We start from the raw sequence: 26,048 nt of genomic DNA on the forward strand, positions 1-26,048 counted from the left end.
TGGTCCTCGCCAACAGTTTGAGACTGGCACAAATGTGCAGGAAATATCTTGCAGGTCTCCTGCCTTCCAGCAACACCTCCAAAATGAGCCCTGGTGATACACATCGCAGTATTTCTGCACTGTAGGGAAACGTTGTCCCATTTTTGCAATAATGTGGTGGAAGGGACTGCAAAAAACCACATGGTGGGTGGCACATCTGAGTCACCATCCTGAGATGTCTCTGCTCTAACCATGAGAGCCACCTCTCCAAAACTGAGAAGCACTTTATGCCCAGATGACTATCGGGAGCAGCACTGTAGTTGCGCCAGCAACAATATCTGTGCCAGGATGAGAGAGGGAAGATGAATGTTGGGTGGCATCAGATCCAACAGGGCAGGTTCAATCCTGTCACGAACGTGAAGCGTAAATGCAGCCAACCCAGGTGAGGGAAGATCTGGTTTCCCACAAGCCTGCGTCCCATCATCCTGCAGACGATGCCTATCTCCCGGCTCCCACAATCCAGACTCAGAAGAAAACACGCCCATCAAAAAGGACAATGCAAGGCTGGAGCAAACAAGAACAAAACTGTATGTCAAGAGGGGAAAAACCAACCAGAGCTGTCTCTGGCGAGCGGCGCAGCTCAGCCACATGGCAGAGGGGAGCAAACACTTCCATCCCTGACACACAAAGGAATACAGAGCAACCCACCTAAAGGTCTTCAAGCAAACATCTCCAAAAACCCTAAGGACGTGGCTAACATGGCACTAAGCTAACGAACTCTGTCTTTAATTACTGTGCACAGCTCCAGTTTTTCTGACGATGAGGGAGGGCAGGCTATCAGTGCCTGGAGGTGGGATCATCCAGCCCCACACGCCCAAGGGGGCGGGTATGAGCAGTAGGAACCAGCTCCAACCCTCAACACGGGTCAACTGATGCAAGATGTGTTTGACACACACTTAAGAAACGCATTAAACCAACACACAGTGCTGCTGCGCACAAGTGTGCATGAATCTTAAAGGATTTCGTCCCAGGTGCTCAGGGATCAGCACCTACAAGTCTAATCGTGCAATGAAATCTCAGCCCTAAATTTGCATTTGCAAAAGCTCTGTTTTTACCCCTTTAAACTACAAAAGACATTAACCTTTTTTCCTTTGCCTTTTCATGTACAAAAGCACATGAAAACAATAGCCTCTACTTTTCAAGGCATCTCTCATGGTTTCTGCAAGAAAAATTTAGTAGTTACTTTCAAGCAATGGCATACTGAAGCCTTACCCTGGTCCAAGAACAGAGCAGAAGAAACCTCCTCCTCTTTTGCTTTGCCTTTAAACCCCAGAAATCAGAGCGACTCACCTTGCACACAGCAGCCTGCAAAATCGCATCAAAACCACCCTCTGGAGCATCTCGGTTGCGGGAAACCTTCTGTTTCTGAACTTCTTCGTTGAAACGGTCGACTTTATCCGTTAGGGACAAGAGGTGGCGGAAGCCAAAGGATGGGACGCAGCTGGGGAACAGCTTGTAACTGCAGGAGGAACAGAGGAGTGATCAGCTAGGAGGAACCCCACCAGTAGCCAAGAGCTGCAGAAGCTCCCAGCTCTACCAGGCTGGTCTCCAAACCTCCATTCAGAGGGATGAAATACTTCCACAAGGCTTCATGTTTTGGTCGCTTTGATTTCTGACTACTTATCTAGAAAACTCTACAATAGAGCCCATCTTTTTGGTTCCCCCCCCAGGGTCTTTGAGCAGCTGAAGTTTCCAGAGATCTCACCAGGACCAAACGTCTCTCTCCACATAAGGTCCGAGTGGAGACACCAAGCCCCAGGCCATGCAGCTCTGGAGTTTCAGCACCCATAAAGTGGTTTTCACACTGGAAGTCTGCAGTGCAGGATGCGACCCACAGTGATGCAGGGGGCACATTGTGGCAAGAGGGTCAGAGCCATCCTCCCCAGCAGCCCAGGATGGCGGGTTGGTGTCAAAGGGCACCACGCAGGAGCGTCACTGCCGACAGCTACTTTTCCCCTATTTTTCAATATGCATTTTCACTCTGTCGTCCAGTTTTCTTGGCAATACGTGCCACCCTGCACGCACTGCACATCACCGGGCATCTGGCAATTGCACACCACGAGATGTGTTAATAACTAACACCAACTCATGCATCCTCCCACTCTCCCTGCAAGGCCAGTGAGCAAACACCATCTCCGCTTTTCAGAGCGCCACTGGAGCAGAAAGGTAGGAGTGGCATCCTAAGGCAGAGAAATGCCTCGGCAGGCTACCAGGAAAACTTCTTTTTCCATACAAAACAGTCGGGAGGCATCTTTGGTGCTCACCACGTGGATGGGAGAGCTCAATAGAGCAGCTCCTGCGGCATGGGAAATCAGTGAGTGTGTGCAGGGGAGAGGGACGAGAAGCGTTAAGAAGAAAATGTGTTTAAAAAGGAGTTGGGCTGGCACTAATTCACTCTTATCTTCAAAGATAAAACCTGGAGAACAATTAAAGGCCTCTGCTGACACATGACCCACTATGGGTAAGCTGTAAGAGGCTTTTTACACAAAGGAGTATTTAAGATTTACCACTGCTGGGAACTCAAATCCCTCACAAGGGACCCCAGAGCAGGGATTTCCACCCGCACAGCCATGCACACACCTAACCATGGGGCAGGTCCCACTGCCCTGGGCCCGGCTGGCAATTAGAGCCATCCCTTGTGATCAGCCCCACGTTCAGACTTGCATCCCGCTTGCACCCAGGGCCAAGGCAAGGAGCATACGATGTCTGAAACCTCTGCACTGCAGGGTCTCAGTAAGCAGCCCTTAACTCATACGATACATCTGGGTGCTCAGTTTGCCAGAGCCCTGGTCCAGGAAGAAAACACTGACACACTATAGGGTCCCACATCCCATGAAGATGTATAATTTAATCCTTTTTTGTCTGTTTTACACTCCAGGTTTGCTGGCAGAAGCTGCAGGCAGCAGCAGGACTGACAATGGATAGCTGAGTGACTACGCAGGGGCACACAGCAGTGTGGGTGGGTTATCTCAGGCTGTAACCTCCACAAGTCCTATCACAGATAGATGGGCAATTGGGTGTTCAGTCAAACCCTCTGCCTTCCTTATCTTTTTTAATTTAGTGTTTGTTTCCTTTGTATTATCTCTCTTCAATGACACCGTGGCTGTGAGAGGCCACATCCTGGCTCCCTGGGAGGTCCCAGCTGGGATGCTGAGCCAGGAGCAGGGGCGAGCAGTGAACTGGGGTGGGATGGAGGAGGCACAAGGGATCCCAGCCAGACCCCACACAAAAACACGGCCGCACCTGACCCAGATGGCCATCACCACGAGGAAGAGAAGGAGGAGAGAGCCTCGACTGGGGGCAAAAAACACCCACCACAGCTCATGTTTACTTGCAGCTTTTTTTAGATGTGAGCAGGCCACTGGACAAAGTCTGCTTTGACACTAGAAATAGCTGCAAACAAAACCCCACCTCGCTGCCACATCAGCGAGCCACCTGGCAGCAGTGACAGCCCGCTTGCAGAGCAGGCAGGGGAAGGCAATGCCGCTGGAGAACAACGAGGAGCCAGCACCCCTGGTTTGGATGAAGAGGAGACAGATGGTGACTGGAAGGGAGCGCCCACCAGATGAGCTGCCTAGGGCAATCCTTCCTAAATGGCTTCCCAAGACCAGGCTGGCTTAATGTAACCCATAAACAGAAAAGCAACCACCTGGGTAAAGTCAAAAGGACATGCAGATAGCCTGATCATGGTGGGAGAAGACAAGGCAACAGTTCTGGATGCCCTCAATGAAAGAGCATCAGCAGTTTCAGGCATGCCTCGCTGCAGAATTGTCCAGCTCCATCCTCTCCTCCTCTCTCATCCCTGCCCTCCCCTCCTGCTCCTTTCACCCTATTTCACTCGGCAAAAGCCATGTCACTTCAATTAAATCACACACCAACCAAAAAAAGTTTCCGAGATTTCCCCCACTGGAGAGAAACCTTGTCCCTGCCCGCAAGCAACATGAGTGGGTGAAGGAGACTGAGGAGGACACAGATGACTAAGCACATCGGTCTGAGGCCATGCCAAATTTTTGGGAGGAAGAGCTATGAAGAGCGTGGTGTATGGTGCTGTGGCAGAAGAGAGCCACCTCCCTGGCTCAGTCAGCATGGTCAGTTTTGGCTATGCTTCATGGCCAAAGCATGAGTTTTTAGCGTTAAAATCTATTTGACTTTCCTCTTCAGACAGAACTGGTGAAAAAAGAATACAGATAATTTTGTCTGGTCAATGGTCAATGTGCAATGAGATGCCAAATGCTTGGTCAATGCCAAAAGTTGGCCTAGAAACTCATAGCTGATGCAAGCTCTCTTTAGTCTGCCTCTCATATGGAAAACTTAAAGGATGCACACTTGCAGAGCTTGGCATCCATCTGTGCTGTGATCTTACAATGTAAGTATCCACGAATGGCTCAAACAAAAGTGCTAACCTTACTGCCCTTACATGACTGGGAAGCACCCCAAGGATGGATGAGGTGAAGACAGCACCATGAAGGTAAATGTCAACAGTGACATTCTCCCAGGAGGGCACTTGCTGCTGTATCCATCCTTTCCTGCCAACATCCAAACCCATCTGAGCCTGGACACCCTCCACGACACTCAATTTCACTCTGGCATAATCCTTGATTCAATGGACTTGATCCCGACTCCAGCGGTTAAAGGGCAAACAAAAAGACTCTAGCAAAAAAAAAAAAAAAAAAAAAAAAAAAAAAAAAAAAGAGGAAGACTGATACCACCGCAAAGCAAACCGCACCATTTGTGTCTTTTGCGACTGCCAGTTTGCTTTCCTTCCACAGCAATTAAGATGAAAAAACCTGTCTGACATCTTCAAAACACGTTGCAAGAACTCATTAATCAGTCCTACAGGCCCTCACAAATCTCACTTCCCCCAAACACTTCTGTTGGGAAGGACTTACGTTGCCTTGCCTCGGTCTCCTTATCTGTAAAATGGAGACAAAGAGCTTAATTGATCTACTCAAGGCCAAACTATGACTCAGAGCTAGGATCAGAAATCAGGAATTTCTGGCTCTTGTTCTTTTTTCTTAAAGTCTGTAAAAAAGCCTGCTACGTCTGCATCCTCTTCAGGTACTTACAAATAGCTTCAGGCTCCGATACAACAGTTTCCCATCTCTAGATGCAGAGATCTCCCAACAGCCACTGCAAAATTGGAAGTTGTCCTATTTTGAATCGCTCTAGAACATAACAGCAACAGCCGTGGCTAATCAGCATTCCCAAAAGCCAGGGCTTAAGTGTGGTTCATTATTTAAAACAAGAATGGGAAGAGAAGACTGCAGCCAGGCTCTGTGCAAACACAGGGCTTGTCCCTTCAGGGTACACCTACCACTTACCCAATGCAGGGATTGTTTTGGTATCTTGGTGCCGTGTAGGAGAAAGGAGAAATGTTTTTGTCCACAAAAGATCCAAACCCCAGCCGGAAATTGCTAGTGAGCTTTCGCATCTCTTCAGCCAGCTTGGTCCCCAGATTGCGAATATTATCTAGGTCGTCATTCATGGACAGGGAGAGATCCATCAGGTAGTAGAGGTCCACGGGATAGTCCTCCACTTGCCGAACCTGAACTCGGAAGGAGGTCTGGTCACCTGCACACACACAAGAGTTGAGAGCGGTGAAAAGGAAACTCTTGGCACACATAAAATCCAGACCGCAGGCTTTTTTTTCGCCCCCCCTGCAGAACAGACAGATCACTTCCAAAGAAGAGGGTGAGGAGAACAAGCTTTTCCAAATCTATCCCTTAGGAGACTAATAGGAAAGCAGGTAATGACTTTGGGTCCTTTTAAGCTATGTAGTGTACTGGCTGGCAAGAAAAAGACACATCTATAGCGTGCATGTCTCTATTTTACTTTGGAGATATGGGAAAGGGTCTTTCCATCTCAGCTGAGAGAACATGTAGGGGGGGACACATGAAAAATGCTGCTGCCCCAGACTGTGTACAGTCCAGGGGCATTTTCTCAGAAAACTGGAAATAAAAGCAAGCAGAGTGAACCTCACATGGATGTTTCATGGACTACTGAAAGAGGGACCCTGTACATGCTTACTTGGGCATGTCCTCAAAGCAAACCAGGAGCAGTCCAGGAAGTCCTGCACAAAAGAGAGAAGGAGGTGGAGCAGGAGAAGGAAGAGGGTCAGGAGAAAACAGCCGGCATGAGATGAATACAAGATGTCCTCTGAGCTGTGCAGGGAAGTCAAATTGAAGCAGACACAGAAGAAATGCCTTTGAAAAGGACCTCTCCCCCAAAAAAGAGCCGTGCCACCATCACTCAGGAGAAAGCAGGGCAAAAGGGAAGTGAACTGGAAAAAGAAGGTTGTTAGGGTCACCCAGGGAAGTACAGAGGCAGAGATGAAGCTTCCTGAAGTGATGAACACAAGGGAAGGAGCTGACAGGGCTGAGTCACAGGTTGCACAAATGTGAAGAAGAGCAGAGGAAAGCTTTTCCCCTCACCTTCCCCTTTGCCAAACTGCTTTCAGAGATGCCCTCCAGAAGGGGTGCCCGGGAGGCCACCACTGGCACTGCCCACGCCTCGGAAAAGGTGAAGTGGCTTCAGAGTGAACTCAACTTCACACCAGATGGACCTCGGTGGAGCCAGAGAGGAGGTGGCAAATGTTTGCCTTACACTTTGCTGAGAGGGGTCTAAATGGAAACCCCAGACTCCAGCACTCTCAAACCCCAGGCTGGTTTGGAGATTCCACGTCCCCAGCTGCCACCTCGTCCCTTTTTCCAGCTCAGTGGGATCTCAGACCCAGGGACTCAGATCCTCTCAAGACCAAGCTCCCCCTCCCGCCCACCCCTCCCAGCTCTTCACGGCCGAGGCTGAACTTTGGGCACTGGCAGGTTCTGCAAAACGCTCATGACTTCCCTCCCCTCTTCCCCAGAAATGAAACGCACATTTTTTAGTATTGTGAAAACATTTCCCTAACCGTTTTATTGTTCTCCCCATTGTCTGGAGCAGCACAGCTGCTCCCACTTACTTCCAGCCCAACAACACGTAGCAGCAGCATCCTAAAAACGCCGTGCTGGCAAGACATGGCACAAGGGGCTTTGCAGCCCGGCAGGCAGCAGCCCCAGGTGGCACCTGGGGTCACGCTGTGCCAAGCCTCACACAGGGCCAAACACCCTCCCTGGCTCCCGGATCTGCTTCGCAGTGATGCCTGCAGCCGTCCCTGTGTGCGGGGAGCGAGCGGACACCCTCTCCCAGCCCTCTGCAGCAACTGCTTTGGCCCAGCAGCGTCCACCCCCTCGGCGAAGGAGCCGGGGTCCCAGCACCCAGGGGGACGTGCATAAAAGTCAGAGCCTGCCTCTTTTGCAAACAAAGCTGTGAAGGGTTTAGAGCCGGGTCTGCGCTCTTTGTTCCCCCAGTTCTCTGTGCATCTCAGCCAGCTCAGTGCTGGGGTACCAGAGGAGTCAGCTACAGCTCCTAAACCAAGACTTTCCCTCTATTTGATGATTTCCCTGCACATTTAGATCAAGGGTGGCTTCCAAGCCAGGGCTTCTTTCTTACAGTTAGTTGCTTCCCCCTGCAGCCTGCTACAACCCCACCTGGCAAAGGCAGGGCTGCGAGGCACCATCCACAAACGTGCACACGTAGGTATTGCCCAGATACCGGCTGTAGGAAGCAGGAAACTTGACATAAATATTCCTCCTTATTCTCCCCAGCTTTCTCTTCCGGCAGGAGCAGGACTTTCCCGGCACAGCACTGGGATGTGGTATGCAGCAGAATGCAACTCGGCACAGGGCCTACAGTAAGCAAAGCGATCGAGGCGGCTCAGCTAAATCAGGTGGGCCTGACGCTGTGCCTGGCACCTGGCACTTTGTGGGGGAACAAAGGAGCGTATCGTTTATATAGTGCAGTACCTGTTACCGCTGATTGCAGGGTAAGAAACGGTGATGGCAAGCTTGACTTTAATTCAGTGCTGCAAGAATGTGTTTAACTCCAGGAAAATTCATTCCCATGCCTACTTGTTTCATTCCTACATATTTTTCCCACTGGAATACCCAACCCTTTCAGAAAAAGAGGATGTGTCCTTCTGCATTTCCCAACATTTCCATTTCCAAAACACTCTTCTTCCCAAGCAGCTCCTAAGATGGGAATTCCAGTGCCAGAAAGGGTATTTGGGATGCTCTAATAAAACCTTCTTCTCTTAATAGTTATGAATTTATTAGTCCCTGAGAAACACCAAAAATAACAGGAGCCTAGGCCTGGTTCTTCTGTCATTCCTAACTGCACAAATCCATTATCTCAGAGAAAATATTGCTAATGTATGCAGATGTAAGTGCAAAAGAATTTATTATTCTCTGTGCCTGATATTACTCTCACACTAATAGAGACAATCCAGCGCGCTCCTTCCCCACATACCGTCACCACCATCCTCTCCTTAGGGCTTTTTCTGAAAAGTTTTTAACTCAAAACTGTATTCAGAAATGTTTCTTGGATATTGTCACACAGAGGCAGTGCAGAAACTGGAAAACTGCTTTTGGCCACTTAAGAACACAAACTCGACAATCACTTATCCATGAAAATCTCTTCTTTCTGCTCGGAGAGGCTTACAGCTTGATGGGCAACACAACTTGCAACTATTCATTTTTTTTAATTCCTTTTACACTATTCATATTTTTCACCTAACCAGGACACACTGCTTTATAGCTGGACCCAAGATTAAAAAGCAGTATTATAAAAACTAAATGCTCGATCTGAAAGATACCCTGTAAGGACATCAATTTAAGGCCTTTGGAAATCAGCTGTGGGCACGGAGATTTGAGGATGTGACTTCTGCCACGGGTTGCTTAGATCAAACTGCTGGGTGGGATCAGCAAACAATTGACAATGCGCTCCCTTCTGCTTCTGCTTAGTGGTCTAAGAATAAAAGATCACCATCACCACAGACTGCTGTGTGAATTCATCTTTGAAATAGTACACTCTTCGTGCCCAAAATTAAGTCAACATTGTCTCCTTTTTGTCTTGGGTTCACAGGCTGAAACCCTCAGGACCCATTCTCAAGCTCAAGGATTAATGGATAATTTAAACTGGGGATGCTAATACAAGGGTTTAAGAAGTCATCAGCAAGATGGAGTGCTGCCCAACATCAAAAAGAGAGCAAAAATGGGAGATACTATTAAAAACATCTAGGTATGTCCCTCCTCCTGCAATGACTCCGATGCTCTGCAACAGGCGCACAGGGAGGGGAACTCCCCAGCCCAAAAGCATCCGACAGCGCAGCCCCCGGGAAGCTGCAGGGAGACGGACCCCCACGCCCTGCTGCAGACCGGAGTGGTGGGCATCCGCGCCTCCGGCTGGGCAAAACTGACAGGGATTGGGAAAAGGAAATTTGCTGAGCACCAGGCACTGTGCATGAAGGAGGGTCTGCGGGAGGCGAGATGTCGAAGCTGAGCCAGCCCTTTCTGCCAGGAATTGCCTCAAGAAACAGGAGTAATAACAACTCCCTTTTTTTTATGGGAGCAAAGCTGTTTCATCAGCAACATTCAGTTGCAGAAGCCATGCATCTAGCCACGCATCCAGTGACAACTACCCTCAGGTATCTGCTTTTAAGGCTTTGAAGCAAAATCTCTTTACCTTTGAGGGTCTGACTGATGACAGCAGTCATACTCCTTAGGAAGAGTTAATTAAGAGACATGAGGACTATCCAAGCCATACAATTAAAACAAAAAATCCTGCAGCAACTGGTAGGCTCTCGGAGAGCACTGGTAGCGTGAGCACCAGCTCAAACTCCTGTTTTTCTTGGGCAAAACATCGTATTTCATTTTTCTGTATGCTCATGAGAGCTGTCACAAAACTGTAAGCCTTAGAAACCCACACCAATTGCTTGCAATGAATCGAGCTTTTATATTTGCTTCTTAACTTTGCAATAAAAAGAGGGTTTTTTTCGCCTTCAGAAATATCGGCTGCCAAATTTTTGCAAGAATTCTGAACCCACATTAAAGCCTCCCCCCACCATGCAAAAACTTTTGATAACAAGCATACTCGCATGGCTCAGCCTAGCCCTTCCCTTCTAATTTTTAATTAAAAGGAAAAGATTGAAGAAAAGTGATGGCCCAGGGGAATGAAACAGGGATCTGGCCACAGTCCAAGGCCTGAGTCACAAGTTCAACTCTCCATCTTCGGCCTTGATCCCACGTCTCTTTTGCATACCAACAGAAAACAGATATGCGGTTTTGTTTCCAATTTATAGAAGGAGCTGTCTCAGTTTAGAGTCAAGCACTGTCAGCTTGGTGGAGGATCCAAAGTTATTTTAACTCCTCCCACTCAGTGATTACATCTTTACACATGCAAAGGTTAAGACTAGTACTAACAACAGTTTTGGGTGGGATTTGATTGACCTTGCATAACAGCAGTCTCCTCTCATAGAGGACATACACCTCAGCCCCAAACCTATTCGTGATGCACCACTGAAGTTCACGGGCTCTGGAATGGGCCAGCAGCCACCTTCTTTAGCAGGCTACAAGGTCATGGGCTATAACATGCTCTCGGCATGTCCCGGCCACCCTTTCTCACCCCCAACAAGCATACCCCAGCATATGGCTCAGAGCCACTGGGGACTCACCAGGACGAAGATTCAAGGCGACCTTCTGAGGCGTGATCTGCGTGACATCCAGGTGGGTCTGTCCGGAGCCCTTGCTGCTCAGAGGGACGTTCTTCACCACACTGATGCTGCTGCTGGGGTTTTCGATGGCTCCGGCACAACCATTTGCAATCAGGTTCTGCAGGAAGTCGCACCGTGACGTGATGGACTTTGTGCTGCCGAACTCCTGGGGGGTGAAGAACGGATAAAAGGGAAGGGGAGGGAGAGACATCAATCCCACAGCAGGAGCTTTTTTTGACATGCTGCTATCTGTAGCAAACAGGAGATGACAAGGAGAAACTGGTGTCATTTGTGGTGGCTGTACTCAAAAGCAGCCCACACTGAGCCTTAAGCCTGTCAAAGGGATCTACCAAAAAAGAAATCTCTGCGAGGGTTTGAAAATTGAATTTGCTCGCAGACCACCGCAGCAGAAAGCTAAGCCTGGGTTTTCACCCCAGCCACAGCAGCAGCACTTGCTCCCAGCCCTGTGAAAGCAAGGCAAAGTGTTCAGTGTGCTGCCTGGACAGCCGATTCCCATCTCTTCAAGGGGAAAAGGCGAGAAGCCGTTACTTTTTGCACGTGCAACGCCTTGAAGGAGCTTTGCAAGAGAAGAGAGGACAAGGAGATGGCATCACGGGAAGCAGGACAAACCCACCAACCCAGAAAGCCAAGCCAAGATGTGAAGCTGGAGACTGAGGCTGGGTGGCTCCAGGGACCTGCGCCCTCCTCCCTGGGCGAGACGCCGCACGTCCCCACACACGCACCGTGTGTCCCCCTTCCCTCACGCCTCTGCACTGCAGGCGTTGGCATGACGCCATCACATGGGGAAAAAAAAGTGACCACAGCAAGCAGTCGCTGAGGCGGAGCACAGCCAGAGCGGTTTGACGTGGGCAGGCTGTCCTGGGCGGCTTTGCTGGAGGATAAGGGAGGTGGGAGAGCCAGCATGGGAGGTGGTCAAAAGGCAGCCCATGCCCGTTGCAGGCAGCGAGGCACAGGCAGCCACTCGCTCCCGGAGGACGGGCTGCCATGGCGGGGAGTCTCCCAGCGCCCAGAGCTCCAGCCCTCGCTGTGAGCCCCACGCGTGGTGCACAATGCAGCCTTGTGCAGGGCGGCGCTCGGGAACAACCGGCCACACAACGCAGCCTTTTGCAAAGAGCCCATTTGTTAGAATGCCTTTTTTTTAATTTTTTTTTTTCCAAAAGGGCCAAAGGGAGCGAGTCGCATGCCCAAAATATTGAATTTTCAACAGCCAATTCCTACTTATTTCTGCACTGTAACAATAGAGACAACCGTCTTCTGCTCCGGGGCTGAGGGACTAAAGTGACATGAAATAATGCAGAGAAGATGCTCGCAGCCACACCAGCCCCTCCTTCAGCTGCACAGCCAAAAACTGGAGCAGGGCTGGATAAACCCCACTTTTTGCTGATGCTCCAGCATTGCAGAGGATGGGGGAGACATCGAGGAGGGAGAGGTCATCCGACAGATCTCGCCTTTGCACCCCGCAGGGTGCTCCAGGGGTCCCCCGAAGACAGCCTCGGCCGCAGGGCTTGGGGACGCAGACAGAGGCTCTCTGCTGCATTTTCTCACTACGAGGTCCCAACGCTATTTGAAAAATGCAAGATTTGCATTCCAGCATCCAGCACCGGGGTCCAGCCAAGGAGACGGCACATTGGATGGATGCGAACACGAATTTCTTGGAACGCGTCGTGTAAACAGATGAACTTCCAGAAAGGAGGACTGGGACTATTTAAATCATCTCCAGCATGACAAAATAAAAATCAGAATCCCTCACAAAACCAAAAACAACGCCCAGCCTTTCAGAGCAGCACGTTTAGGGCAGCCTTGGAGAAAAGTTTATCTTAGATGTGGTTTGACCTAAAGCCAGTGAAAAGCCGGCGGGGTCCAGGCACTCTCCTGGGCTGGTCCGCCCAGCAGCAGGGCACCCATGGGGAGACGCTCCCTGCTCTCTCAGTGCCTGGACCACAGCTCCAGGTGAGCACCTCTGCCAGCTCATTTCTGCTGGCCACCTATTAAAGGACACTCTAGTTGTGCAAAAAGCAACACAAACAGCACCACGAGTGCAGCTGGGAACCTTTAGTTATTCCCGAGGAATTAACACTGGAGAGAAGTATCCAAATAGGATGATATTTAGGGCTGCTCATGCAACTGCAGTCTTTATCAGGCATTTCCAGTCCTCCCTGGGGTCTGCTCCAAAGCCTCTTGATGTGAACGGAAAGACTCGACTTCAAAGGGCTTTGAATTAGGGCTAATTTTCTGGCTGGGGCAGCAGAACAAGAGCCAGGACGGGGGGGCAGTCTGGGGAGAGGAGGATGGCGGCTTCCTCCCCCCAGCTGCTACTCTTTAGCAGTCTAGCTCGTAACACCAGGAGAGAAGGCTCTGGGTATGGTACTGTTTATACCGATGTTCATCAACCCAGCAAGGGGTGTACACGAAAGCAGCAACCGCACAGCGAGGACGAGACAGTGCTGGCACGTGGGGTGAGGAGCACACCCGCGTGGGACCTACCGGGACCTTTTTTGGGGCAGGGTGCCTGTGCATGTGCAAGCCTGTCCGTTTGCACGGCGGCAAGAAACGGTTACTGCTGCAATGTGTTTTTCTGCAGCCTCCAGGACAAAATTTCTCCAGAGGAAGGCCGGGAGGTCAGGGGAAAGCCCCTACACAACTCCTTCTGATGGGTGCTGCACAAAGCTGTCAGGTGAGCAGCACCTCTGCACAGTCCCCCTTGTTTGACCCAGCTATTTTCTCTTAAACTTTCTTCTAAAATGGGCCCAGAGGACTTGCCACAGGACAAGCTGCAGCTCAGATCAAATCCAGGCCCTTTCTTGTTCGGTGAAATGCTGCATTACCCAGGGTGAAAGAAAATAAACCCCTCAGGGGTGCAAACACCCTGGGGGAGGGCGTGCAGCGCCGCGCCCAGGGGCTGCAGGACCTGCTTCTGCTTCGGTTTCTAACCCAGGCAGGGTGACACGGAGCAGGGGAGTGACAGTGGCCTCGGGAAAGCCCCAGCAATGGCTGCAGCACCCTGCAAACAAACACCCCTCACGTGCACCCGCAGGCCAAAACCCAAAGCCAAAACTGTGGCTACCAGGTACCATCCAACTCAAGCACAAAGTTTTCTGTGATAGAGAAAAATCAAGGCTGCCGGAGGTCAAATGAAAAGAAAAAAGGATGAGAAGATTTGAGGACTAAAGGATATCACACAGGTCCAAATAATTCACGAGCAACCACGCCGAAAAGCGGCCCCACAGTGGCTCAGACGTGGCATGCCGGTTCAAACCCCAATTTCCCCGGAGCAGAGGACACCTCGCAGTTAGTTAAGCAATTCGGTGCGCCCAAATACCTGCCGACTATCTGCCTGCAGGCCTGCTTCGGAGAGAAATGCAGCACCTACCCCACAGCAAGCAGGAACCACCCCACAGAAAAGCATCGGTTCGGGAAGATCCCACCTAGTCCTTGTTAGTAACGCTGGCTGCTCGCAGCCCGGTGGGCCCTTTGCGGTCTGGCCTCTGCACTAACAAGCTCACAAAAGCAAATGGACGCAAACAGCCAGAAGTGAATGGAGGCAACAGTGTGACAATTACATGCTCATCAGTTTGACAGTTTTAAGACAAATTGCTTGGTTCATGCCATAAAAATGGAGAATAGCACTGACTGTATCTAACTGACTATATCTAACTCCTGACTAGACACATCCCTACCATTTTTTGCTTTAATCAGTCCAGTTCTGCATTAATTCAGTCTGAAATATGCCTGCTTTCTCCATTTAAAAAAATCGAGACGTTCCCTCTAGGAACATCCTTGATTTTCCTTCCTCATTCTCCAGGCACACATTCCTGAGATGGGAGAGGATGAGGTACAAGCAACCTCGTGGAAAACAGAGGGTGCCATTGGGAAAATTTCAGTTCAATTAGTCAAAAAGGAAATGTCAGTTTAATTAATGTAATTAATGTGTATCTCTGTTTGGCACGTACACATATAAATGCATCTACATAGGTAATGCATGGATGAACACACAGCATACACACACCTAACAAACAAGAGGAGCCTCTGCATGTTGGTACACTGCTCCCCAAAGCAGCAAAGAGAAGATAACAGCAACGTAATGACATAATTTCCCCCCCCATACCGGTACTCCTGAATGGTCTTTTGGAGAACATCCCCCCTGCAATCATTCCAGGTTGATTTATCATGAACACAAACCCCACCTGTCTATCACACCCCACCTGGCAGCTCGGAGGACAGTGCTAGAGCCACTTCCAGAGCTCCCTGCCCTCCTCAGCAAGCCCAACAAGCCCCGTTGAGCCTGGGCAACCTGAAGCCACTGGGGAAAAAAAAAAAAAAAAAAAAAAAAAACCAACAAGCATCCTCCTCTCCCACCCACGAAAACCAGGCTGCCGCAGAGATCACAACAACCCCACAGGCCAGTGTGCAGTTTCCAGCCAGAGTCGTTTACCAGCAGAGTGTCAGCAATTTCTAGTCATTGCCAGCTTCTTCTGGAGCTTGCAGGAGAAGTTGAGGAATCTCCTCAGATTCCAGCACGGATGGAAAGGCTGCAGCAGTCTCCCTCACCCAAGAGTCACATATTTCCCCCAGACAGCCCTGTTTCAAGGCACGCTCAGGCGACGGTTAAGGCCGCACATACATACCTCCTCTTTTAAGTGCCATTAAAACAGATGACCCCATTTAAGTCCTGCCTTTCAAGGTATTCTTCCATGAGCCAACAGAATTGATGTCTGCTTCCAAATTTCCAACAGCCCAAAGACTTGTGGTTAGCTCAGGAGCCGCTGGGGGCTCCGGGGCTGCCGGATACCAGAAGCTGCTATCATCAACGTATCCATCATCACCCTCTCCGATGGCAGCAGAGATGCTGAACACAAGCAGAAGTGAACAGAGGCCAATTCAAGCCAAGGAGATGCGATGCACCCTGTACTAACAGGTTAGGAGGCGGCAGTTATAAATTTATAGCATGTTGACTACTCTACTGTAAGCATCTATCTATATGCATGCTCCTATCCTCACAATTCAAGACAATGTAAATACAAGGAACCTTATCCCACTTGGAAAGCCATCGGGATAGGTCTCCTTGTATCCGCAGAATTGCTTTCGTGCGCTCCTAACCCCTATTTGCAGTCCATGAGCACTCGAGACTTTCTGCTCCTCTGCAGTCACGTGGAGCCTGGATGCAGGAGTGCAGAGGGTGATGGAGGAGGATGCAACACTGCAGGTGGTTGCATGAAGCATGGTCATCTCTGGGAAACAGCATGGCTTTCCCACTCATACTGCTCCTCTCCCACAGCCGGAATGTCCCTCACAGCATTGGCACTGCCGGGCACTCAGGGGGACAAATAACAAACAGGTATGATGGCACCGACAAGTGATGTTATTCCCCAAAGGAAGGAATATTACATATAAGAAGGTATATATACACAGGAAGGTATAATAATATATATATTTTGTGTATATATATATTCTATATATTATATACATCTCCACTTCCTGTACATATAATACATATACGCATATTATAATATATATAATTATATATAGAATTATATATACTTATAGACTTCTATTATATATACTTCCTGACAAAATTATTAATTGTTGCCTACGAAGATGACAACAGCTGGCCCAGTTTGCTCCCAAACCTGTTAAGTAAATGCAAAGAGAGCAGAAAATACACACTGATCAGCTGATCGTGTTCCTACCACAACATAACTAGCGTCTGCGGAAACCCCTCCAATATCTTAGCTTGATACATAAGCAGCGGCAGAGCTATAGAATTTGACTGGCATATACGCTCCCAGGCAACATACCGCTGCGAATGACAGCTAATGGAAACAGAGAAGAAAAACAGACTAAAAGCAATTTAATAACCACACCTGACTAGGCTGTGGCAGAGGGAAGGGAAATAAGGTGGTGAAATGACTATGCAAAGAAAGTGGATATTAAGAGTTTATAATATTACTTTAAAACTTTTGAAGTCAAAAACCTCTAGATATCTTTTGCAATCCCATTACCTCACCTGATGATCTCAGTTAAAGAGAAATAATTAAGAATTTCAAACAGTCAATTCTAAAAAAAATATATAGAATAAGAACTTGCTAAGTTTTAGCATGCAGTGTGTAACAGGGACAGCAGCTTTTAAACACGTAGCTCTTGGCACGAAACACCTTGAAATGTATTTTTAAATAGCTGCTGCAGGCTAAAGGTCAGGAAGTATTACCGCACTTCCCTGTAAACACCCGTCTTCCTTCTTGGCCCCCCCATTCCATTTAGGAATATTTTTTTTGGTAACTCTCCTGTTTGCAAGATAAGAGTCAGGCTGCCAGTCCCATGGGCTGCCATACAATTAGTGGTCACAGCGACCCCAGATAAACATTTCCACTGGCAGCATTTTGTGAAAAGTTGTCTTCTGATGCCAAGAAGAAAAAAAAAAACGGCAAAAAAAGCAAGCTATTGGGTACCCATAGCTTAATAGCCAGCATTCATGGATCCAATCTCACCACCACAGATTAGCTGGCTGGAAGAGAAGCTCTTACAGCTGTTTACAAGATGTCTCAGAAGCGGGATCTATTGCTTTACCCTTTCCCTTCTGCACACCATTTGCCTTGCTGGAAAAAACCCATGAAAGCTATTACGCTGTCAGGAAGCATGGTGTTAGTAGCGTTAGGAGGTTTTCCTTGGAGAGCTGTGACTGTGCCTACAAGTAAGTGAAAACCCAGTAAAATAGACCTGGAGAGCTAGAGGCCGGGGTACCTCCCGAGACCCAGACAAACCGTGGGGCTCAGGAGCCCCCCTCGCCCCATCCCCTGCCCCGAGGGGCTGCAGCCGCCCCAGGCAGGGCTGGCAGGAGGAGGAATGGGAGCAGTAGAGGGGCACGCAGGCAGCGCCTGCATCCTCAGCTCAGCATCACTAGCTATATCTGGAAGGTGAAGTGTGGGCTCAACCCCACAGCTTGCCTCCCCCAAAACGGGACCGGGACAGGGACGGCCGTACCAGAGGAAAAAGGGTCAGCAGGGAACAGGAGAGCATCACTCCTGGACATGCCCGTCGAGAGGTTCAAGATCATCCACCGCTCTGGGGTTTCTCACAGCCCAAAGCGGGTGAGAAGCTGCTGCCCCACAGCAGCTGTGCCTGCAAGTAGGCAGGGTCTTTCCCTGCATCTGTAAGCATCCGTATTTCTCTCTTAAACACTTAGGACAAATGCAGGCACTAAGCAGACAACAGCTACATATGCATCGGACATTATCAGGTCTTTCACACACCTTGTTCTCTAGAAATCGTAAGTCTACGTGATAAGATGTATATTTGATAAGGTATCTCTCTCTCTCTCTCTCGCTAAACTCACGAGCAGTCCTTAGGGAGCAGGCAAAGATATTTGCAATTTCTCACAAACCAAGGAGGCCCAATTAAATTACAGGTGAACAGCTTCAGCACCAACATAACAATGCATTTCCACCCCGAAGCGCACAGTTAAGCTGTGTAACTCATCGCCACTGCACGGCACAGATGCCAGAAGTATGGGTCAGCTCCCAAAATGATACAATAGATTCAGAGAAGAGAATCATCTTTGTTACAGACAAAGAGCCTGTGCAATGCCAGGCCACGCAGCAAGGGACACGTAGCAGGACACCAGCCAGGGGCTTGGGGCTTTTTAGGGAGAGAGCTTTCAAGCAAGGCTCCCTGCAACACAGAGCTCATGCAGGGACCCTGCACCCACCGAAAACAAGAAGGTAATTGAAGGGACAGAAGGACTGAAGGAACAGTGCTGCTCTGTTGAGGATGCGTGGGGGCCAGTGGGGTCGAAGACTCATTTCCTACAGTGTCAAAGAGCTGGAGAGTCGCATACGCCCAAACTACGCTCGGCTGGGAGCCCCCGCTGCCCTCACCCACCCCTTCTGGCACGGGACGGTGTCAGGAACAGGCAAGGCGGGGGGAATAGCTCCCTTTCTGCATTACAAAAAGGATGCAAGACAAACGAAGTCTGCCCACCTACCTCCTTGGAGCACCAGGCACACTTGGGATGGATGAGAAGACACTCTTCGCAGGACGTGGCGCTTCCACTCGTGCACAGATTGAGACCTTCAAGAAGAGAGAACGACAGAGAGCAGGGTGGGCTGCACAGTTACTTCACTCCAAAACAGTGCTCAGGGGTCTTCTGAGATATTCTTAATGCTAAACATACTGTAAGTTCAAACAGTTTCAAGAGCAAAGAATCTCCTGGGAGCTTAAAAGGCTGGAGAAAGAATAAACCCCTCTTCACCTGTAAGGAGCTCTCGTTTTCTTTTCCTTCCCCAAGAAAAACGAAAAGGACAGAAACCAGTTTTGGGGGGGACTGAGAACCACCAAAATACAACTCTGGTGATTTTTCTTTCCTCTTTTTCAGTGGTTTCTGGTTAATCAGAGAGTTCATCTATTCATCTTCCTAACGAAATACTTTTATCACTGTGGACAGAACACAACAGCTGTTCGATTAGCCTGAAATACAGAGGTGTCTGTCCAAAATCCCTCAGGATGCTGACTTTTAAACTCAAACTAGGCACATCTCAATTTTTCCAGCTGAATATATGGAAGGCCCCTCCCCAAAATTTTCATCTTAAAGCAGCCTTGGAAGATACTTGTCTCCCCCTTCCACACAGGTGACTTCCATAGTGGACTCATGTTACAGAAAATTACTTTTATTACAGGAGTCATTTCCACAGGATATCCAGGTTAAGCTGGGCAGCGTGTTTGCACTGGGGCACGTCCAAGGCTGGCCGGGGTGCAAGACACCATGCCGTGGCGCAAGACACCATGCCGTGGCCGAGGGCTCTCTTTGCCCGTGATGGTGGCAGGGGCTCTGCGCCCACCGAGGCAGCAGTGACCAGGGCAGCAGCAATGCTCTTTGCTCTTGGATCGCTGGTGTCCAGCAGCACAAGGGGTACCGAGCGAGTTTTGCTTGCAAGATCTACGATTTGGGCTTTGAGCTTCAAAAATAAAGTGGAACCACACAAGTTAAGCCGAAGCAAACATCAGTGGTATCGGTTTTGAATGCAGCAGCTTGTTTAAGCACGCCTGTGGCTATGAATGTGCCCTTCGATACCACCGATGCCCCAGCTCCCCCGGGTGCAGCTATTAACTTCTACTGTCAATAACTGATTAAACAAACCTTCAACCAAGGACTCAGCACAGAGGCTGCACACTCCAGAAGAAATGCCTCGGGCTCAAACTCCGAGTCTGCTATTTTTTCCAACCCAAATGTCAATAAAAGCATTGTCAGGCCTCTATTTTCAGCCAGTTGCATCTGCAGATACCACTGCACCACGCTGCTGCCGGGTGTAATCTGCAGATTGCGCAGACTTGCTGATGGCTGCTGAAGAGCCACACGGAGTTTTCCCCTGTCCCAAGAACTTTCTGTCCCAAGAGCTTTGGAAAAGGGAGTTTTGCTGTATCCCGTGTGAATATTTCACCAAAAAATGAAAAGCAGTGGCTGCCTGGGTCGCTCCCGTGCGGGGCTGGGCTGTGAGCGCAGGAAGCAGTGAATCAAGCTGGACAGCTGGAGGAGAACTTAGCGTGCCCTAGGCTAAAAGCAAAAAGAGGATAAGTAGGTCCTGTCAGTAATCCTCAGTCATCGCCAAGGCATGACCATGTCAGAGCCCCGCACTGACGGGTCTCTACTGCCTGCAAGGTGGTTAACTCTAACCCGGGAGCGCAAAGCCCTAGACTTTCTCTATGGCTCTCATTCAGACAGGCTGCTTGGGCTCATTCATACCGAACAAGAGCCTTCTCAGGGTTTTTTTTCCACTGGCTGTTACCACAACCCAGGCGTTTCATTCCTTGTTCACATTCAGAAGTTATACTCCAGCTCCTGAACATTGCAAGAGCTCAAAACATATATGAAAAATAAAGTAAAATGTAACTTGTTCGACGGAGTTATAATTTGCACAGAGATTAACACTTGCATTTCCAAACCCTACAACACAGCTGGAAGCTTTTCCTGAAGAGCTGCTGCTCTGGTGGCAGTGCGCTGGGTAACACAGCAAAAATAATGGGCTTTATAAAGCAAACACTTGTGTTTGTACCCTGGCTACCCAGCCCTGGCTCTCCCACGGCTTCACTCGCCCATCTGCACGGAAATAGGATAATATTTACCTCCATTCCTGACTGCTGGATTTTTGAGAGTTTACTTAGTAACGGCAATATCTGAATGAAAACCAAGGTGTCCTACTTCCACTGGGTGCCATGGCCAAAGCAGTCCATGCTCCGTGGCCGGCCTCAGGGTGACATTCCTCCTGGTAGCAATTTTTGAAGTTTCCAAGTATGCTTTTCTTTCCACTTTGGAGCAAAACCAAACCGTTTCCAGCATTGTTGTGAAAACGGAGCTTTGTTAAGCCCTCTGATTTTGGACTGAAACCTGAGCTTTTTGAGTTGCAGTAAAAACACGCAGCGTTTTCCAGATGCAAGTCTTCACTGTGCTTGATTCAGCGCAGTCTTTCCTGAATTGGGCAAAGGAAGGACCTGAAGATGCTCATGCTAGTACAGATCCTTCCAGATGCTGGGGTGAGTCACTAGGTAAGACTGGAAGAAACTCAGTCTGCTCCTTCATTCTGATATATTTAATGAAACCACTCCTAAACTTTGACTAAACTTCTTATAATGGGGAAAATTCCATCCAGGATTTAGTTGGGATTACTCAGGAGGAAAATAATCCACCCCTCCTGGACCACTGAGCTCCACATCCCACATACGGTCCTTCACGCTGACTCCTAAGCCCTGCACCTTATTTTATTTTGCAGAGCAGTGTCCAGCAGGCATGAAGAGCATCTCCAAACAACATCCTTCCCTTGGGCTGAGCCACAGAAGAGCCCAAAAAAGCAGAGGAAGACAGTGCATCCCACTAGACAGCTGAGATTTTAATACATAAAACTACTGATGCAGAGCAAGATAGGAAACTCTCATGAAAGGTACTCAACCAATTTACTCATAAAGATGCTCCAGGCAACCAGACCTCATTTTAAACCTGTTCTGCAAGAAATCCTAGTTTGGGCAGCTCCTCAAACTGAGATGATGAATGTACTGGCTTGCTTGGGGGGGGGGAAGTGGTGTACTTTATTCTTTATCCAGCTGAGAGTGAAAAAAGATAATTTTATTTATGCTTACAATAAGCATTCTAACAGCCTCTTCCCTGAGATGGTCTGCTGCACTATCAAACCATGGATTCTAAGGATCAGACCCTCAAAATAAATAAATAAATAAGCTAATAAAACCTCTTCAGAGTTTTTGCAGTTGCGTGCCACAGCACTCTAAGATGAGCCTCTTGTTAAGATAACTCATTAAAACATTAAGCGCTGAGAGTAAGTACCAGAACGGTGGACCCAGGCACTTTGTGGGCTCCCTTTATATAAAAAGTTTCCCCGAGTGCTGAGAGAGGAGAGAAAACCCATTTCCAGTACTACTGAGGCAGAGTCACAAACTGCATTGCGGTCCCCGAGTGCGTCCAGGAGCCAGGAGAGCATCCCCGCCGGGGACAAGGACCACCCCCTGGGCACAAAGCTTACGCGGGGGAATGATATAAGGTGAGAGCGTGGAGATCGGACGCTGGCAGAGCGGACGCTTGTGCCTTTACGCTGCTGTTCTTCATCCAATCAATTAATACGCACCGCTCAGACAAACATCCCAGGGAAGTGCTTTTCCCTGAATAGAAGCGGTTATAGCTGTTGCATTAACCTGTATCTACAGAGAGAGAGGTGTATATATAGCAGTTCCACGCTTTGTAATGCGAAGGTGTAAAATCCCGCACCGCAAAGCCCGAGGATGCGGTCCGTGCCCAACGGCGCTGCCGAGGCGCGGGTCCCCACCGCCCCGCAACCGGGGGCACGGCGGGCGGGGGGGACCCGGGGCGCAGACCCCCGGCGCGGCTCGGGGACGCCCCGGGGGCCGGAGGGGGAAGCGCAGAGAGCCCCGGCACCGGCCGCCCCCCGGGGCAGGGCGGCAGCGGGGGCAGCGAGCCGCGTCCCGCCGGCACCGGGGCTGGAGGGGGAACGGGCGCACGCACAAAATACAGCGCAGGGCACCGGCGGGGAGGCGGGAGCGGGGCTGAGGCAGCCGGAAAGGGGGGGAGAGAGGAGGGAAAAATACAAATCGTAACAAAAGTGCACCGAAGCGGGTTTGGGGGATAATCCGCCTTCCGGGGCGGCGTTTGCAGGGCCCGGAGCGGCGGGGAGCGGAGCGGCCCTTACCTCTGCCGGGCTGCAGCGGGGCGGCCAGGAGGAGGAGGCGCAGGAGGAGGAGCGGGGGGGGCCGGCGGGCGGCGGCGGGGGCCGGCAGCCCCCCTCGGCGGGGCATGGTGCGGGCGGCCGGGGCGGCCGGGCAGCCCTTCCCGGCCGGGCCCTCCCCGCCGCCTTTTGTGCAGCCGCGGCGGCGGCGGCGGCGGCGGAGGAGGAGGCGGGGGCGGCGCCGCGGAGCTGCCCCGGGGGCGGCGGGCGCCGCGCTCCGCTCCGCGCTCCGCGGCGGGACGGGGCGGGTGTGCGTGTCTGTGTGTCTGTCCCGCTCCCGAGGGTGCGCTGCCACCTCCCCGCCCCGCCGCGCAGCGCCGCGCAGTGAGGCGTAACCCCGTCCCCCGCGGGCGCGGAGCGGGCACGGCCTGGCCCACGCGCACGTGGGGATGCGTGTGCACAGGGACGCGCGCGCACACACACACACACACATTGCGTCTGCACACACGTACACATTCGTACACACGAGCACGCATGCATACGTGCACGCCCGCGTGTGCATGTCCACATCACGTGTACACGCGTGCACATTGCATACCCGCACATGCATGCACCCACCTGCATATGCATACATGCCTGCATATACCTGCACACGGCTGCATGCACACATGCACACACATGTATATGACTTGCGCAGGCACAGAGGTGCATGTACACAAGCACACCCAGATACGTACCTACAGGCAGACATGCACAGCGTGCACAGACACATGCACACGCGGGCACACATGCATACGTGTACCCCAAGGCACACGAATAATGTGCGCCCTCCCCTCCTGGCTGACAGCAGGGCTTGCACTGCTGTCCCCACGGGTCAGCGCCCACTCTTACATGGCATTTTCCCGCTTCAGGGATTTTCTCTGTGCAAACAAACTGCGTCCATCTGCTAAAGGGCTCCCTAGGCAAGGGCATCCGGGCAGCGCTGCCCTCTCTGCCGGCTTTTTGGCACTGTCCACACACCCACCGCCTGTCCCTAGTGCAATGGGACATCAACACTTCAGATCTAAAGGAAACAGCAGATTTATGATTGTGTTTGGGTTGCTGGGGAGCTTTCTGTTTTCTTCTGTTTTTAAAAGAAATCGTAAATCAACCGTAGAGCTGATCACTGATTTTAAAGGCCATTTATAGTAACAGTTAACTACCCGTGGCCTGCAGACCTTCATGCCACTTATAATGTCTACTAAATCTCACCATTGGATTTTGCTTGAAACACACACCCTCAATCCAATAAGTTGCATTGCTGTTCTCAGAAAGAAGTGATTAACTGTAATGCCACCTGCCAGAATTTCCCCTTATTTGCACTGATTTCCAATGCTGCTTTCATAAACCTTGCTGATTTCTTCAGCCTCTCCAAACCCCTGGGAGACACATCAGGTTTGGGTTTAAAGTGACTATTTGTTGTCTTAGGAAATACCCGCATACAAAAATTATAAGATTTTAACTGTCCTGGTGCTGCTAAATCAGAGTAATTCCTGGTGTGGCTGTAGGAGCATCACAAGGGTGTTGCTTGTAACCAGTGTAAAGACATCATTGAATGCCTCACCAAAACATCTGCTGTGGTAGGAACGTGGTGCGTGGACCAGGCTGCTCTCGAGCCGTCAGCTGTCCGTGGGCAAGGGGCAGCATCCGAGATCCCTTTTATCGCAAGAGCCCGATAAGGTGGATCCCGTCACCCTTTATTAATAATGAAAGTAATACTGGCCACGTTGTGACTGGTCTGGAAATGCAAGACGTGGTGTGCGGGGACTTCAAAGTGGGTTGTTCCTCTGCGGAGTATTTTTGGTATTTCTGTGAAGAGAAAGAAAATGAAATGCGGATCCTATGTTTGCATGAGATAAAATGCCTGATGCGAGCCTTAGTGCCCAGAGAAGCCTCATGTAGACCTAGAAGTCCCATCTCAGATCTTCTGGCCATGCCCAAGCACCCCGAGACACAACCATATGTACAAACATACATAGATACACTTGTGTGTGAGAGCTTTAATCACCTTGGTCATAGGAGCAGGGAGACCCTCATCCCTCGTCCCTCATCTCTCATCCCTTGTCCCTGTGTCCTGCCATCCATGCCTGGGGAGCGCTGGGGAGAAGGAGCAGATGCACAGGGGCAAGTGGTGAATGAGCAAGAGGGAGAAAGGAAAAGCAGGGTCATGGGAGAAGGAAACTACTCAGAGGGAAGAAAACCACCTTGTGAGACTCGACTGTGGCATCTCGAGTAGCAGAGAAGAGGATTTGAGGAAGAGGGGAACGACTTTCAGAAGGAATGTATTGCTGCAGGACCGGAGCCAGGCAAGGCGTAGGAGCTCATCAGTCACCGGTTATATTTAGCTGGGTTCAGGCAAGGTCGAGTGCCTGCCCTCGCTTTCCATGGGTGCCTGCAGCATCGCCACGAGTGCCCAGTGCCTGCCGTGCCCAGTGTGACCTTGCTGCGCAGCCCCCACAAGAAACCCCTGAGAGAAGGGAGGTCAGGAGCTGCTACTACACATTTTTTGAGCCGTGGGCTGTTGTCGGTGCTCAACATCTGCTATCAGTCATGTACCCTTATCATCGTATTTTTCAAGCCAAACCCCTGTGAAGGTCCCGCAGATTCACAGGCTGTATATCTCATCCCAGTAGACCACTGCTGACCCACAGACCACAGTGTGGGCCCAGTGCTCTACAGGGAAAGACCCCGCAGCGCTGCAGGGGAGGAAGTGCCGCGGCTTCCCCAATGAGAACAACGTTAATACCCTTCTCTGAAGCCAGCGCTGTGCTCTTGCCCCCACATGCAGCAAAAAAAGGGGATGTAATTGCACTAAAGACCAAGCGAGCAGCTGTAACCTCAAGAGGGGGACTTTGCGGTGGTTGAACGTGGTTGCACGTGGGGAATGCACCCACCACGGGGTGGGCAGCTCAGCTCCAGAGCGAGCAGGCAGCCTTGTGTCCCTGAGGTCAGCTGCAAACCAAGAAATGAAGCATCAGAAGAGGCAATGTGTGGCCTGAAATGAGGTCCCCAGAGGAGGTGTTTGTATTAATCCTTCCTGCTTTACCCATGATGAGGGTGCTGGACCGATTTTGTGTGCTGGCTGCTTTTCCAGATTCAGCGACGGGGTGACAGCAGATGCCCGAAAAGAAGATTGCCTCCATGTACGAAACCAGATAAGCCCTTCATCTTCCTCCTGGGATTCCCTT

General features: G+C 50.4%; 1 protein-coding gene across 1 annotated transcript in view; it reads right to left on the reverse strand.

Moving 5' to 3' along the window:
- Positions 1–22,954, reverse strand: part of ITGB5 (integrin subunit beta 5) — a 64,026-nt gene extending 41,072 nt beyond the window's left edge. The window contains exons 1-5 of the mRNA XM_076343006.1: positions 22,846–22,954; positions 18,624–18,709; positions 10,586–10,790; positions 5,361–5,610; positions 1,330–1,498 (exon numbers count right to left, since the gene is read on the reverse strand). Of these exons, the coding sequence (XP_076199121.1) occupies positions 1,330–1,498; positions 5,361–5,610; positions 10,586–10,790; positions 18,624–18,709; positions 22,846–22,951 (816 nt within the window). The 5' untranslated portion in view covers positions 22,952–22,954. The remainder of the gene's footprint in view (positions 1–1,329; positions 1,499–5,360; positions 5,611–10,585; positions 10,791–18,623; positions 18,710–22,845) is intronic.
- Between the last annotated feature and the right edge of the window lie 3,094 nt (positions 22,955–26,048).

Source organism: Aptenodytes patagonicus, chromosome 6 (genome assembly GCF_965638725.1).
Source record: "Aptenodytes patagonicus chromosome 6, bAptPat1.pri.cur, whole genome shotgun sequence".
Taxonomy (NCBI): Eukaryota; Metazoa; Chordata; class Aves; order Sphenisciformes; family Spheniscidae; genus Aptenodytes; species Aptenodytes patagonicus.